The sequence below is a fragment of the Acinonyx jubatus genome, chromosome B4 (assembly GCF_027475565.1).
Source record: "Acinonyx jubatus isolate Ajub_Pintada_27869175 chromosome B4, VMU_Ajub_asm_v1.0, whole genome shotgun sequence".
NCBI lineage: Eukaryota > Metazoa > Chordata > Mammalia > Carnivora > Felidae > Acinonyx > Acinonyx jubatus.
The window spans coordinates 88,529,575-88,545,565 of record NC_069387.1 but is presented as its reverse complement, the minus strand read 5'-3'; the positions used below and the strand labels follow the sequence as shown (position 1 = coordinate 88,545,565).

The 15,991-nt window shown below is 39.5% G+C and overlaps 2 protein-coding genes across 2 annotated transcripts in view; one reads left to right on the top strand and one right to left on the bottom strand.

Moving 5' to 3' along the window:
* WIF1 (WNT inhibitory factor 1) overlaps positions 1-15,991 on the top strand; it is a 68,122-nt gene that overhangs the window by 40,205 nt on the left and 11,926 nt on the right. The window contains exons 3-6 of the mRNA XM_015079529.3: positions 993-1,101; positions 10,123-10,263; positions 11,692-11,787; positions 13,181-13,276. Of these exons, the coding sequence (XP_014935015.3) occupies positions 993-1,101; positions 10,123-10,263; positions 11,692-11,787; positions 13,181-13,276 (442 nt within the window). The remainder of the gene's footprint in view (positions 1-992; positions 1,102-10,122; positions 10,264-11,691; positions 11,788-13,180; positions 13,277-15,991) is intronic.
* Positions 7,477-7,943, bottom strand: LOC106981364 (60S ribosomal protein L35a-like). Its single transcript, XM_053226459.1, has one exon. It carries the CDS (start codon positions 7,865-7,867, stop codon positions 7,535-7,537), a length of 333 nt encoding a protein of 110 aa, XP_053082434.1. The 5' UTR covers positions 7,868-7,943; the 3' UTR covers positions 7,477-7,534.

Genomic DNA, 15,991 nt, shown 5'->3' with positions numbered 1-15,991 from the left:
TACTGAATATAAAGAAAGGCCATATTCTTTTTTAAACTTCTTTGTAACCCATATTCATGTAATTAATAATTTAGTTAATGAACCCATCCAAATTCTGTATATCTCTACAGATAACTGCAGAACCACTCAGCTTGCCTCTCATTTTGGCATCTACACTATTTATTGACTTTTCTTTAATCCCAAGCAAGAACACGTTGTTTCTATCACAAATCTTTTGAATAACCCAGTTGAGAATCAGTTAAGCATCAAAGCTCTCCAGTGAGATCAGACTTTGCTGGTTTCAGTGTTTCATGGATATTCAAGGAGGAGGAATTATTCTTCTCTACTAGACTTAGTGGGAAAATTTAAATGTTTAGAATGTAAAATTTTATCACTCGTTGCCATATTGCGGCAGTGGCTTCTGCACTTTTAGGCTTTTCTCTCCATAATTAAATTGAGACATTAAATGTAATCCTGCCAAAGGGAATGGCACTGAAAAATAAATCTCAGCAGCAAAAGCATTAAATTTTGGACTTTAATATCTTCTTTTGCCAATAAGTTACTGCTTTCATTTTCCCTTAGATCTTACAGCTTTCCAAATTCTGATCAAAAGACTTAAAGAATGACCCAAGAAGCCGAAGTGGATTGATTGTGTAAGGACCAACAGTTGCTTCATTGTTTTGACACCACTTGTTTCCTCAAGAGCATGTTTTTCTCAATCCTTTTAAAAGACAGCAACTAAGTAATATTAAGCGAAAAGGCTGCCTTGTGGATATTTTGGATAGATGTCATTAATGTTTTTAAAGCATCACTTGTCTCCAGAGTCTAATTCCTAGAGTTCTAAAATCCAGAAGGACGAGTTTTGCCTACACAATTTTTTGGATGTCATGTGCTCCACCAGAGTTCCTATAGTGAAAAATGTCACTTTCCCTTCAAAGGAATGACCAGTGAAGAAATGCCTTCCCAAGCTCCGTGGTTCCCATGGTACTGATTGTCGTTGCCTTTTGTTGTAGGCAGAGTACTTCTATGAATTCCTGTCCTTACGCTCCCTGGATAAAGGCATCATGGCAGACCCAACTGTCAATGTCCCTCTGCTGGGAACAGTGCCTCACAAGGCATCAGGTGGGTGGTCTTTGCCTCGGAGGAAGGTTTACATTTAAAATGTAATGGGAATGGGAATAATATTTAAGATCCAAAAGTCGCCCATCAGAGGAATGAATTGTGGAATGTTTTCCTGAAGAGATCTGTTGATTTTAGGGCAGCTCGGCATGTTCCTGTCTCCTTTAGGCAAAACATTAGGACAGGAGTGACTAACTGGCAGTTTTATGATTTCCTAAAGACTCTACATAGCCCCAGTTGGTAAGTGACCACAGATTAAAGAAAGTCACCATATGAGATATATCTGGCCAATAAGTATGAAAAAAAAAAAAAGTGACTTGGGGCAGATGGAATCCAATCAAGAGAAACATCCTCAAAATGAGCATTGTATTAAATAGGAGTTTGAAGGAGAGAAAAGACATGGAAAAATGGAAGAAAGGAGTTAATATTTGAGAGCTTATCACCCTTCCCTGCTAAGAAAATAAAGCATGGGTTATTTGTTTAGAGCTTTCAGCTTGCAAAATAGCACTTCATACATTATCTAATTGGAATTCTGGGAAGGAGTCAAGGCCAGAATTAATGCTCCATTCTACAAATTAGAAAATTCAGGCCTATGAGTTGTTACGGAACCTGGTCTGGATCACCTAGCGGAAGAACCAAGCACTCGGAGATCTTGGAAGGCAGGAGGTTTATTTCACACTGGTGGGCTCAGAGGAGATCACTCTCCTAAGGTCTGAGTCCCCAGCATAAGCATGGAGGGCAATTTATAGTCATTTACTTCCACAATAGTAATTTGGCATGCAAGGCAAGCAAGGCAGGAAGAAGAACCTGGAAGGGGAGTCTTTGAGCGGGGTCTGGAATTCCCCTATCAGCTCTGTTGGCCATTTTATAACATAATTTTTTCCCTATCAGAGCCTTCACTGACTTTCCCAAAGTCATATATGAGTAATAAGCAATGGAGCTGAGACTATAGCCCAGGTCTTATAAGACTTTTAGAAAAGTACAGAGATCACTTATGTTAACGTGTTCAAACACATGTTCATTTCCTTCTAGTTTATGAATATACATTTTCCCATGATTGGGATAATATTACACATTTGGTTTTGCACTTTTTTTTTCTTACTATTAACATTTTAACATAAGCATTTTCCCATGTCATTTAGGTTTTTCCAAAAGTCGTTTTTAATGCCCTTATTATCCATTTTATGAACATCCCCATAATTGGTTTACTCATTCCCTTATTGTGTGTTACTTAGATTGTTTTTAGGGTTTTCATACTAGAAATATCACAATAAACATCCTTTACAAAGTACTAGATGGTCACTGAGCAGAAAACCTGCTCGTCTTATCCCCCATGACTGCCAACACACGGCCGAGCACAGAACAGGCATTCAGAAAATACTTATTGGACTAATGTGTATACCAAAATCTTAGAGCTCATCTCATTATTTTGTTAAAATAAATTCTTAGAAGTACCATTCTTATGTCAAAGGACATGAACTATGAGCATTTTAAAAGGCTTTTAGAACAAATTGCCAAAATACCACATTACTTTCCACACAGGCTGTGCCCCTTTGCCCCGGCTAGCAGTGTGGGAGAGTGCCTGGCTCATTGTAACTTCATCAGTATGGGTTATTAATCACATCAACTATTTTGCTGACTTAAAAAATGAAAAGCGTTTTCTTGGTGTTCATTTGTTTTTTTAATTTCAATAGAGGCAGAAGACATTTTCCTGCCTCTATTAGACAATGTAAAATGTCTGTGTACTATGCTCATTTTTATATTTGAAATAATAGTGCTCTTTATTTTCAAAGCTCACTGTATTTTAACTATTTATACTTTATGGCATATTTTTCAATTTATTATTTAGTTTTTTTAAGGTGGCGATATGCAGAGTCTTTAAAATCCTATGTGGTCAAAACTATTCTTTTCTTTGTCACTTTTTCCTATTACTTTTATGCTTGGAAGGTAACTCTTATTCCAGAGAGCTGGTAAGTGGTAATTTATGATGAGGTTTTTGGGGGGTGATAGTGGGGTTTGTGGGGTCCGGAGCCAGTGGCCAAAGAGAACTCCTGAAGATGTCTTTGGTGCAAAAAAAAGTGATGCTGGGGTGCCTGGGTGGCTCAGTCGGTTAGGTGTCCGACTTTGGCTCAGGTCATGATCTCATGGTTCATGAGTTCGAGTCTCGCGTCGGGCTCTGTACTGACAGCTTGGAGCCTGCTTCGGAATCTATGACTCCCCCTCTCTCTCTGTCCCCTCCCCAGCTCATGCTCTGTCTCTGTCTCTCAAAACATAAATAAACGTTAAAAAAAAATTTTTTTTAAGGTGATTTTACTGAAGCATGGGGACAGGACCCGTGGGCAGGAAGAGCAGCCCTGGGGCCATGAGGAGAGACTGGTTATATACTACGGGGTTGGGGGAGGTAAAGTCCGGGGTGGGGGGGGGGGGGAAGTTTCCAGTGAGATTTTCATATGCTAAAGAAGACTCCCAAGACAGTGGAGGCCTAGCTATCGTCAAGCTAAGGTGGTTTTCCCTGGAGCAAAACATTAACATTAAGACAGTAGGGAGTTCCTGGAGAAACATTTTACTCTGCCTGCCTCAAGTATTTGTCAATGGGTTGCAGGCTATAAGGAAATTTAGTTCTACCTGCCATTTCCTTCTGCCTTTGTTTCCCACATCAATTTACACATGCTTCTATTATTTTATCAAAATTTGTTTCGGTAGGAGTAAGAGGCTCTAACCTGAATTATTTTCCTGAGTAATCAGCTTTTCCAGTGTGATAGGATGAACTGTTTCAAGATCTGCTTTTTATTTCACATTATGTTCTTCTGTACATTGAGTTTTAGAGCTTACTATTTGTTCCAATATTGTCATATTTTTAGTTTTATAATATTTTTAAATAGCTGATATCATAACCCTGTCCTTTAAAAAAATAGTCTTATTTTTCTAGAGGAAAGTTAGATTATCTTTGATATCAAATAAAAATCTCATTAAGGGCTAATATAAATCTATGCAATAATTAGGGAATAGGATACCCTTATAAAGTCCATTTTCAGGTTGCGGTTATCAACTACTTCCAGTGGATCTCTAGGATCACATCCCAGCATTGGAAGAGTTGGGGACTAAATAAGCAGAGTTTTTCCAATTTCCTGCCATAGGTACCAAGGTGGGTGGAGACAGCAAGAGTGTGAATCTGAGTTTCTCTTGGGTCATCCCGGTGCTGTTGGTATAACCAGCAGTCCTCCCAGAGTATTTACCTCCAATCTAGATGGGTTTGGAGTTCTAGGAATCTCCTGTGAAGGAACGAGGGCTTGGATTCTGGAGATAAACTCACCTGAGATTTGTAGCCCCAAGGATAAGGCTATCCCATTCCAGATACATGGATATCCCTATTCCATGCAGATGACATCGCTACTGCTGTCGCATATTACTGCACAGAGACAAGGGCGTTCTTCGAGTATGGCCATTACTCAGCCTCGTGCCACATCTCCTGCTGTTTCTTTCTAGTCAAAGATAATTTTTTTTGTATACAATTTTCTTGATCATAGGTTTTAGTCTTTCTTTTTAGAAGCACTCACGAATGAAACAAATACATAATATATCTCTCAAATGCCATTTTATATTTAAACATTTTTCCTTTGTTGTTCCCTGATTATCAGAAGAATACAGGCTCATTTGTAGAGCACTCAGAACATATTCATTAAATTAATGACACAGTTACACCTGTGCAACATCCAATAACTCTTCCATCTCTGGATTTCCAATTTCATGCTTGTATCCTAATTCTTCCCAGTTTTGTTCATTATAGTGTCTAGTAAAAAAAGGCTTACTGAATTTCTACTTCTTAGGATATTGAAACAACCACATTTTGAATATATGATGTGGGAATATTTTAATACTCCACGCTTAGGTAAAACTTTAATTTCTAATAATCTAGAATCCTTATAAATAATAAAATTTAGGGGGGAAAGTGAATGATGCTTTGGAAAAGGTGGGACGAAAAAGAATAAACCTTTTTCTGGGACGAGGTGACTTATGCGAGGTGACTTGTGACTCACGCGCGTGCACACACACACACACACCCGCACACACATATAAACACAGATACACCGCATATACAACCCCACCCCCACATACATAAGGTTTTAAAGGCAGATGTAGGATTTGTTTGCAGAAACGCAGGTGCACTAAGTTTATGGGAAATTTAGCCCATTGAAGGGCAGTTATTCATTAGCCTTATTAGCTCAGTCCCCACAGTAGGAGCAGTAAGGGCACCTTGAATTATTAAAAAGTAACCAGATCAGTGTGTCTTTGCTCCTAAACATCCAGGTAGTATTCATTATTCTACTGGTCTATTTTATACCCTCAAGCTGCTAAGTTGTTCTTTTATCCCCCAGACTCCTCTATGCCTGAACATTGCGTGGAAAAGAAAACTCTTGATCTTTAACAGTTACGAAGTGCCTGCCTTCTGGCATCTGAAGAAAACAAAAACAGGAAATACAAACTGCAGGCTGGTTCAGTAAAATTGGATAACCAAAAACAGTTTCCATGAAGCCAAGGCTCTGCCTCTTTGAAAACTGTTTCTGTCATACCATGAAACCAACAGAGCAGGTCTGTTTCTCAACCAAGACTTCCAGGAATTCCATGTCTAGACATTTTGGAATAAGTGCTAATGCAGGAGGGACCATCTTCTTAGTGACCCCAGTCTTTAGCAGAACGTGAAGCCAGGGAAGGTGCTCAGTATTTGGTGAGAGGATGAATGGCTGTCAGCACAGCTTGGCCCACACTGATGACTGTTTGTGTGGTCGCATATCAGTCTGTGGTCGTGTGGGGCTGAGGATAAGCTCTCCCCCTCTCTCGTCTCTTCCCTTGTATGGGTAGCGGCTCCCCTGACTGACCGGAGGCTGAGGGCGTGTGAGCGCCATACTCATGTGAGTGTGGGAGAAGCATGCAATCAGAATGCGTTTGCTGTTTACTTCTGTGTGAGAGTTAGTTTACGTGCAATCAGTCAGTTGCACATCAAGGGTGTACTTGGATGCCACGTGAGCTATGTTCAATCTGCTTTAGTTGTTCGGAGTTGTTTTAATTTACCTCGGTTTCATTATACAGATGTACTGAAATTCACATCTGGACGAATCTCATCTAGCTTTTGGTAAAAGTAGCTTTCTACTCCTATGCTTGTTGTTGCAAAAACACAACGTAACTTTTACGTTTCTATTATTCTTTGGATGTAGAGTCTGCTTTTTCTGCCTTCGAGATCTCTTTTTCTTTGTGTGTGTTTTTCTGCATGCACGCCATTAATGTCTTATTCTCCGGGTCTCCCACTGTCTGTGGTGAAGTTCTATTTATGTGGAAGTGTGTGCCTGTGTGTATACCGTATATGGATGTGTCTCCCACAAGGTCTTTGTGTCTGTCAGTGCCTAGCCTGTGACAGACAGTATGCCAAGTGCTGAATTTACAAAAACAAATAAGATACAGTTCTCTTACTGTCTCTGCCCCTCCCCCACTCACACTCTGTCTCTCAAAAATGAATAAATGTTAAAAAATTTAAAAAAAAATCATATTAGTCTTACTGCCAAATGAGGAAATTGAGGCCCAAAGGATTTAAACCCTCCCTAAATCATTCGGTCATAGCAAGTGCAGTTGTCTCTCAGATCCTTATTTTAAGCATTCGGCAATATTTATGCAGAAGACATTTATGCATCTGTTGTGAAGTTAAAATACAGGCAAATTGAAATTAGATGATAAAGGTCAATACCCAAAGAATCCAGTAGTTGCAGACCCAAAACAAGCACTGAAACTACTTTCAATTCCAATTTAAGTCTCCGGCTTTAAATGTTTAGTGTTTCTTTTTCTGGATTTTTAGGTGATTAAAATGTTACTCTCACAAATTGTCTTCAGACCACATCCCTGAAATGTAAATGTCGCAAAAGGGAGGAGGTTTTATTTGTCCTGTTCTCTAAAGTATCCCCAGTGCTTGGAATAGTGGCTGGCACGTTAGTAAACGCTCAATATTTGTTAAATGGATAAACTGTATCTTGACTCAAATTTGCAATTAACCACTTAAAGAGAAAAATTCATCTTGAAGACTCAAAAGAAAGTTACTTGTGTTGTGTTTTCCTTGTGGAACTTCTATGGGATTTTGCATCCTTGGTTCTCTTTCCTGGGATTGTTCAGAACCATAGTTTTAAGATGACCACAGGCCAGGGAAACCTCTGCATATTTCTTTACTTTTCATTGACTCAGAGGTCACGTTAGCAGATCGCACACTTTTATGTGAGCACTCCAGACCTTCTAGATCCTCCCCCTGATGACTGGAGCCTGTGAATATGTCATAATTTAAGCATATTTATAAATGGTTTGCTTTTAGCACATTTGAAAATATGTGCAAGCAAATAATTTGGTTTTTTTACAAGAGAACAAATCTACACCTTTATGTATTTACTTTTCAGTTACTTCAAATCCTTGAGGGGTACAGCATCACACGGATTCTGTGGCCAATGGCTTTAGCAGGAAGGTTGCTTCGGAATTTGGCACGAACCATGCCACCGTTTCCATGAGCATGAGTTACTTTTCCCCGGATTCCTCTGGTTTTATTTGGTTTGCCACCAGGAGTCACTGTGTTGTTCTTTGCTTTGTACACATGAGCACATCTCTTGCCTAGACAGAATTCAGTTTCATCTCGAGCATAAACACCTTCAATTTTAAGAAGAGCTGTGTGCTCCCTCTGGGTCCAGAGACTCCGCTTATAGCCAGCAAAAATGGCTTTGGACCACAGCCTTCCAGACATATTTGTCGTTTCAGGAGTCCTGTTCCCAGCAGGCCTCCACGGGTTCCAAGATGGCAGAAAGAGCAAGCAAGTAATTATTTTTAACTGAACTTTCCATACATATAATAAGGCATTTTTGATATTTAATATCCAAAGTGTGTTTTGAAATTTGACAATGATGGGGTACTTGGGTGGCTCAGTCGCTTGAGTGTCCAACTTCAGCCCAGGTTATGATCTTGTGGTTCATGAGTTCGAGCCCCATGTCAGGCTCTGTGCTGACAGCTCAGAGCCTGGAGACTGCTTCAGATTCTGTGTCTCCCTCCCTCTTTCTGCCCCTCCCCAGCTCGTACTCTGTCTCTCTCTCAAAAATAAAAGCATTAAAAAAATTTTTTTAATTAAAAACAATTTAAAAAATAAATTTGACAATGCTGATAAACAGAAATGAAGATGAATTTACTTACAAGGATCTTCTCTTCCATGCCAAGATTCTGAGAGTTAAAATAAAAGTGAAGCTCCTTTTTTAAAGAATTAAGTGGGCTGCAAAGTGGAGGCTTGAAAAAGGTCCAGGAAAAAGATGCACCTGGAAAATAATAGTTTGGATGATAACATGTGGGGAGAAAATTCTAAAAGTTTTATCTTTAACAATCCTTTCAGTTTCTTCTGTTTGTGTCTGAGGGCAATTATTGGCCTACCCATTCATGTAAAAAATTCATGAGAAAGGTTAACGAAATTTTAGAATTTAACACAATGAAAATGCATTGGAAGAGTAACAATTGAAAGAAATTGCCAGCTCTTTTGCTTCTTTTTGAAATGGAAATCCCTACAACGGATTTTTGTGTTTTGTAAATTGGCATTTTCATGTATAAGATTTCCTTAAACCAAGGCTTTCAGCGGGGACAATTTTACTTAAGAACTGCAGGCACAATTTTGCTTTTCTCTCTCTTTTTATGTCTATTTAAATGCTCCTATTTTCTTTTTACCATTTAACAGATTAGTTTGCAACGGTCGGATCTCCAGATTCAAGAGAACTGGGAATCCATGTTATTTTGAGAAAGGCACAGTAATAAACACTGACGGTGGCAAAGCCTTACGAGGGGCTTTTGAGTGCTGAGCACACTAATAAGATTATATGGCCAGCTTGTGTGCAGTGCCTTATGGGAGAGCAAGCCAATTTCCAGCTCATGTCTTCTTATACATCTAGGGGAAAGTTTTATGAAAACTCTACAGGGAAAGGATTTTTCTTGGTTTGGTATGATTTCCCCAAGCTTGGCAGTAACCATAAGCTGCTATCTGGAAACAAAAGGAAGTAAAATTTCAAACGTATATTTATAGCAATATTTCTTCCTATATATAAGGAAGAACTAGAGTCTAATGGATCAATTAAATCACTCTCATCCAGTAGATATGTTATGATAAGCTAGTGGATTTTAGAAATTTACACAGTCAGTCTCTTAGCCAATGACTTGATCCAGTTTCCACCCACTTACTTGTGGGCACTCCCCAATTGGTGGCCTCCTTGCCTCTCAGTACACCATCATCTTTGGCCGCCACTCATTTGCTAAGTCAACATGATACACCCCAAGTGATCAATATACTCCCAAAAAGCAAATGGCTCATTTTTATGAACCTAAATTATTAGGTATAAGTTTGTGAGATTATTTCATCACACCAAACTCTCTTCTAGATCCCAAGATATGGACACATTTTAATATTAGCCTAAGAAAATATTAACTTCACTAACTCAATCCAATAATTGGAGTCTAGTCTGCATTGTAGGATATTTCCAAAGAATATATTTTGTCACTTTCAAGCACACCGAGCTTGAAACTAAAGCTCGTGCCTATATGGGGCTTTATTTTAAAAATTCTGGAATACTGTTTTTAAAGCTCTTTTTTGGATTATATGGAGGCTGGTAAAGATGCCCACAAGTTTCTTGCTGGCATCAATCTGTGCTGCCTATTTGCACCTTTAATTTTTAGAGAAAATCTCTTTTTCAAGATAGTACAAGCCCAAACAAGGAACAAAATATCCCCAATTCCATATCAGTAAGGTACATATTAATTCATTATTCATTTTTTCTCCACCCAGCATGATGTATAAATTCTTTGGAGAATGCTCATACGATCAAAATACAGTCTTTACTGTGGTGTAGACACAAAAATATGAAATAATGAAATATGAACACGTTTGCTTTGTTCTTTGTCTCTCCTACCAAGATGTCTATATAACTGGAATCAACTAAATAAACTGTTTCTCTATACTTGCTTTTTCTTTAGTTGTTCAGGTTGGTTTCCCATGTCTTGGAAAACAAGATGGAGTGGCAGCTTTTGAAGTGAATGTGATTGTAATGAATTCTGAAGGCAACACCATCCTACAGACACCTCAAAATGCTATCTTCTTTAAAACATGTCAACAAGGTAATCAGTGATCATCATCAAGAAAAGGCTTATAAAACTTGCAGGTGTGATGGGGAAAGAAAGAAAGAAAGAAAGAAAGAAAGAAAGAAAGAAAGAAAGAGGAAGGAAGGAAGGAAGGAAGGAAGGAAGGAAGGAAAGGAAGGAAGGAAGGAAGGAAGGAAGGAAGGAAGGAAGGAAGGAAGGAAGGAAGAAAGAGGAAGGAAGGAAGGAAGGAAGGAAGGAAGGAAGGAAGGAAGGAGAGAGATGGGGAAGAAAGAAGGAAGGAGGAAAGGGAGGGGAAGAAGGGAAGGAAAGGAAGGACGGAAGGAAGGAAGGAAGGAAGGAAGGAAGGAAGGAAGGAAGGAAGAAAGAAAAGAAAAGAAAAGAAAAGAAAAGAAAAGAAAAGAAAAGAAAAGAAAAGAAAAGAAAAGAAAAGAAAAGAAAAAGAAAGAAAGGGAGGGAGGGAAGGAAGGAAGAGGATAATTTTTTGGTATAATTATAACCACACTAATGGCAGGAAGCTGATAATCACGGGGTCCAGTATAGTACTAAGACAGACTTTCTCTGCTATGATCCCACTCACAATTTTGGGAACTCCAATACCCCTTCAAAAGCCCTCTCTTCTACTTCTCTCCTTCCCCTCTTCCAGCATAATCTTTGGGAGTCCCCAGTCTCATAGCAAGATCACAGTCATTACCAGCAACTACCCCTTGTCAAGGCAATACAACTCTTATCTGCCACAGCTGCCACAAGCTTGGTGCGGCTGACTTCTCCAGAGCACAGAGTGCCACCATCACACCAGCAATCTCTGCCAGGCATAGGCACCTCACCCTGATGCCCATTTAAGCATGAAGGCCTAGATTTTTTCCCATCCTGATACAAGCTTTTCCAGCACAGAACTTAGGCTCGAGAGGCTTTCAGTACTCTAAAGATGTACCAAGGGATGTCTGGGTGGCTTAGTCGGTTAAGCATCCAACTCTTAATCTCAGCTCAGGTCTTGATCTCAGAGTCGACAGTTCAAGCCGCACATTGGGCTCCATGCTGGGCGCGAAGCGTACTTTAAAAACATAAGTAAATAAAGATGTACCAAAAGGTCATTCTGCCCTCTGAAAGTGAATATCGTGGGCAATTCCATTCATTTTATTTCAGGGTGAATCTAAGAAGGTACAGTAGATTGATAGGTGGGGACGAAGGCAGAATAACGCTTGCTTTGCCTTCCTCCATGAGCCCCCCGCTATTGTAAGTGGGATTGAGAGAAACAAAATCTTACTTTGATGAGGATTTAGTGAAGGACAGTGGTACAGAGAGAATGAGGTAGAAGTTATCAGTATTCAGTAGATTATGATAATCAGTGCACAGGGGGGAACATCAGCACTAGCCTCTTCATGCCCGCAGTTAATTCCCCCAACACAGTTTCAAGGGGTATAACCTTGTTTCTCTTTGGTGAAGCCGAATGCCCAGGAGGGTGCCGAAATGGAGGCTTTTGTAATGAAAGACGCATCTGTGAGTGTCCTGATGGATTCTATGGCCCTCACTGCGAGAAAGGTACAGAATGGACAGAACCCAACTACCCCCACTTGCTTCCTAATGAAATGGGCGTCACACCAGAGCCCCACATGTGCTTTTTTAACACATTCAGAAAAATCGAAATTATTTTTCTGGTCGTAGCATAAGGATTAGTAAAATCTTAAAAAACCACAGAAGAGCAAATGGAAAGTACTTCTAGGAGTGGTTTTCTGTTAAGTCCAATATATGGTGACGGGGGCAGAGAACCTCAGCAGCGTGTCTACATTCTTTGTGGCCACTCCCCCGCCATCTTTAATTCACTATTATATACTTTGGCATAATCCTAAGAAAGTTCTCCTCCATAAGTTGGGTTTAACAAGCTAATATAATGATTGATTTGACAGTGTCTACTGTAATAAAAAGTACCTTGATTCACAATTAAGTTATGAGTTATGAAGTTGCTATAAGACCAAAAAAAAAAAAAGAAAATTATTTGTATTGTAAATATATCTATCTCAGTAAAATTACTATTATATGAAAGAGTTCAGCAAGTTGTATTAACCACAGGATGCTTAAATACTAAGGGTTTCTTTGGTGAGAGTAAGCAAAGTCTTTTTCATCTTTGAGACATAAGAATTTTTCTTGTTTGCATATATTTTGGAATTAGAAGATCTAGGAAAGAGGGCAGGGGAAAATATTTAGTCTTAAGAAGGCTACTTCTTAGTCAAAGTAATGATTCTAGGCAAATTTTAATCAGGCGTTGAAATGGCACAATTCTAAAATTCTCATCTATTAACTGGTTAAAAAAAAACTGATTTGCAACACATAAATAATGTTAAATATAGCAAGCCTGTGGGGTGCCTGGGTGGCTCAGTTGGTTGAGTGTTCACCTCTTGATTTTAGCTCAAGTCATGATCCCACATTGGGATGGAGTCCCACATTGGGCTTCATGCTGAGTGTAGAGTCTGCTTAAGATTCTCTCTTTCTCTCTCTCTCTCTCCCCGTCTTCCTCTGCACCTCTCCCCTGCTTGTGCTCTCTCTCTCAAATTAATATATATATATATATATATATATATATATATATATATATATATGTCAAAGCTGTATCTCTACAGACTTTAGAATCAAACACAAAGATCAAAAATGAAGAGCTGTTTGGGCGCCTGTGTGGCTCAGTCTGTTGAGTGTCTGACTCTTGATTTCAGCTCAGGTCTTGATCCCAGGGTCATGGGATGGAGCCCCGAGTCAAGCCCCTGTTGGGCTTTGAGCTGAGCATGGAGCCTGTGTAAGATTCTCTCTCTCCCTCTGCCCCTTTCTCTCTCTCTCTCTCAAATAAAATTTCTAAGTTGTAGAGCTGTTGTATTAATGATATTTCCAAAATGGCCTTTCTCAAAACCCCACTTGACCTTAATCGGAGCTCTTTCTCTATTAGCCCTTTGCACACCACGGTGTATGAACGGCGGGCTCTGTGTCACTCCTGGGTTCTGCATCTGCCCACCTGGATTCTATGGAGTCAATTGTGATAAAGGTAACAGTTTCTTTTTAAGAACAAGGTTCTTTTTACTTTCTAAATGTGCAGTTAAAAGGAATATATTTAATATATTATCACTCTACATAATAGCTCTGTAAATAGAGTGTAACACTTTGTTGGCTTCTGTAACAACTTGAACCCCAAATTCTAGTGTAGTTCCACACAGAAGTTTGTTTTCACTCCTAGAATGCTCCAGTGCAGGAAGCCCTTCTCCATGCTGTGATTCTGGGGCCTAGGTACCTGACATCAGTGGTCCTCCCTACAGCTCTGGAGCTCTCTGAAACCAGCCAGTGAGCAGAGGTGGGGACTGATGTAGGCACTTCTTTTTACAAAAAAAAAAAAAAAAAAAAAAAAAAAGCTCTGTCCCAGAAGTGATCCACAAAACTTCCACATCTATTCCATGGAGAGGTATGAGCCCTCACGGTCCTACCAGAGTGCTGGTCCCAGATGCAGCCTGGAGAAATGTCATCCCTGGCTGGACAACTGTCTCCCACGGACGACTTTATGGGAGAGGAGTGTGGATTTTGTGAACACGTAGCTTTCTCTGCCATATGGGGTTTTGGTATGTCCTAAATAAATTCTGTGGATGAGCTTCTAAGACTGAAATGAAACAGCCTGCTCCCCATTTCCTGACCTAGAAGCCCACTGACCCCCAATTTAAGGACCTGCTCACAGATGACATCCCTGAGAGATGGTTTTCCCTCTGCCTATGATGCAGCATCATAGCCAGTTTTTCTCTCAGAAAGTGGGTTCAAACTTGGCTGTAAAATATTGAATGATCCATACACTTTACAAGATACCTGTCTGTTTTGCCCAGGTCACATATTTTATGGGAAAAAAAATTTAATAATGTCATACAAAGTGTATGTAATGAAATTATCCTGGTGTCAAAAAGGCTAATTGCATGAGTGGAGTGCTATTTTTTAAAATAAATATATGCCATGAAGTAAGAAGATGTGCCTTTTTGAGAAGTGTCTCTTGAGTGATAATACAGTTGGCACCAGTTAAGATGGAAATGAACAGGGGAGCCTGGGTGGCTCAGCCAGTTAAGCTTCCATCCACTCAGGTCATGGTTTCACGGTTCCTGAGCTCAAGCCCCGCATCAGACTCTGTGCGGTCCGTGCAGAGCCCGCCCCACTCACACTCACTCTCTCTCTCTCAGAAATAAATGAACGTTAAAAAAAAAAAAAGGATGGAAATAAACAGATTTTTTCAAAAGAAGGACAAGCTAAAGGAAGAATCCCTCAGCATGAGTCAGAATAATAATTTACTTTATACCCAACAGCTTCCTGAGATGTGGAACATTTTATCTATTTCATTCTCAGATGGGCAAAACAAGGTTTACAGAGCTTCAGTCTCTTGGCCCAAACTCACACCTTCTATCGTACCATGTTGCCCCTCAGGCTACCTGTTTCGGGTCCCTGCTCCTCCACAAGTACCTCTGTGTCTAGGCTGATAAAACTTGGTCTCTCTGTGGGTCATACTTTTCCCGTCTCTAAAATGGGAATTAAACCATTGCCCCTGGTCCCCCAGCCCCAAAGCTAATTGAGAGAGCATGTGAGACTATCTCTGCTTTTTATTTTTAAGCGATCCCAAACTGGAGTATTGGATTTAACACTATGTTGAAGTTTGTATTCACAAAGATTAAGCGCTGATGACATGATAAGAACAGCTAGTGAGTAAAAAAAAAAAAAAAAAAAAACTATTTTATTTGTCTAAATTTAGCATTCAGCATCTCTGCTAATTCAAAATTAAATTCCTCTTGTCACAAAACGATTGGGAAATACAGCAAATCCTTCAGAGATCTGGATGAAGCACTCCTGTATGAACAGATTTAAAGACACCATTTGGGAGGCCTGCTTACTTAGATGTGGCTGTTCTTGGTGTAGTTTGCACAATGGAGAATTAACTGCAGTGTTTTTCTGATGCTATAGAGTCACAGACACTGCATGGTCACTGTTGAAGGAACATATGTGTATTCCAATATGTTTTACATTTTGTAATATTTTACCTTTCAGATGAAAGATTTTCCCTACTTGTTAGACTCCAGTACTTATTATTATTATTATTATTATTATTATTATCATTATCATTATTCTTTTGGAAAGTCTGTTGAAATTCCACCTGGTCTCACTGGAGATCGGGGAATATTAAAAAAGAGTGGTTTTTACTACCTCAACAAAAAGATGCATTTATCATCCAGGAGGGAGTATAGAGCTTCTGAAAAACAGTTTAATTACTGGCACAGAGCTAGACCTTTGCACAACGTATTTGAAGAAACATGAAAGATTAACTTTCATTGGCTCTTGGGACATCTGTTGCAAACTTTAGGAAATGAGTAGTTAAGCACTGACCCAGCATACCCTCAACCCCAGTGAAAGTTACTTGGTGTCTCTGATTCCTAGTCAAGAATCATTGACTATCAAGAGAAGGTTGTAAAATATTATACAAATACTAACAGAGTGGCCAGATTCTTTAACTAGCTTTGTCATTATCCCATAACTTCCAATTAAGCTCACAGGTTCATTGCATTCTATTTGTTAGTAAGGGATAGTGCCCAGCCAGCTCTGGCCAAGCAGACCCTGATCCTGATGTTTTCTCTTCTCTTGTTAGTTCCCCAGGAGAAACAGGGACAAATGGGGCGATAGAGTCACGCTCGCAAACCTAACAATACTAGCAGCAAGTAGCAAGGAGAAAGCCCAAAGAGCTGGT

Bases quoted from the DNA above. Each gene is read 5' to 3' on its own strand.
- LOC106981364 (XM_053226459.1), bottom strand. From the start codon at position 7,867: ATGTCTGGAAGGCTGTGGTCCAAAGCCATTTTTGCTGGCTATAAGCGG.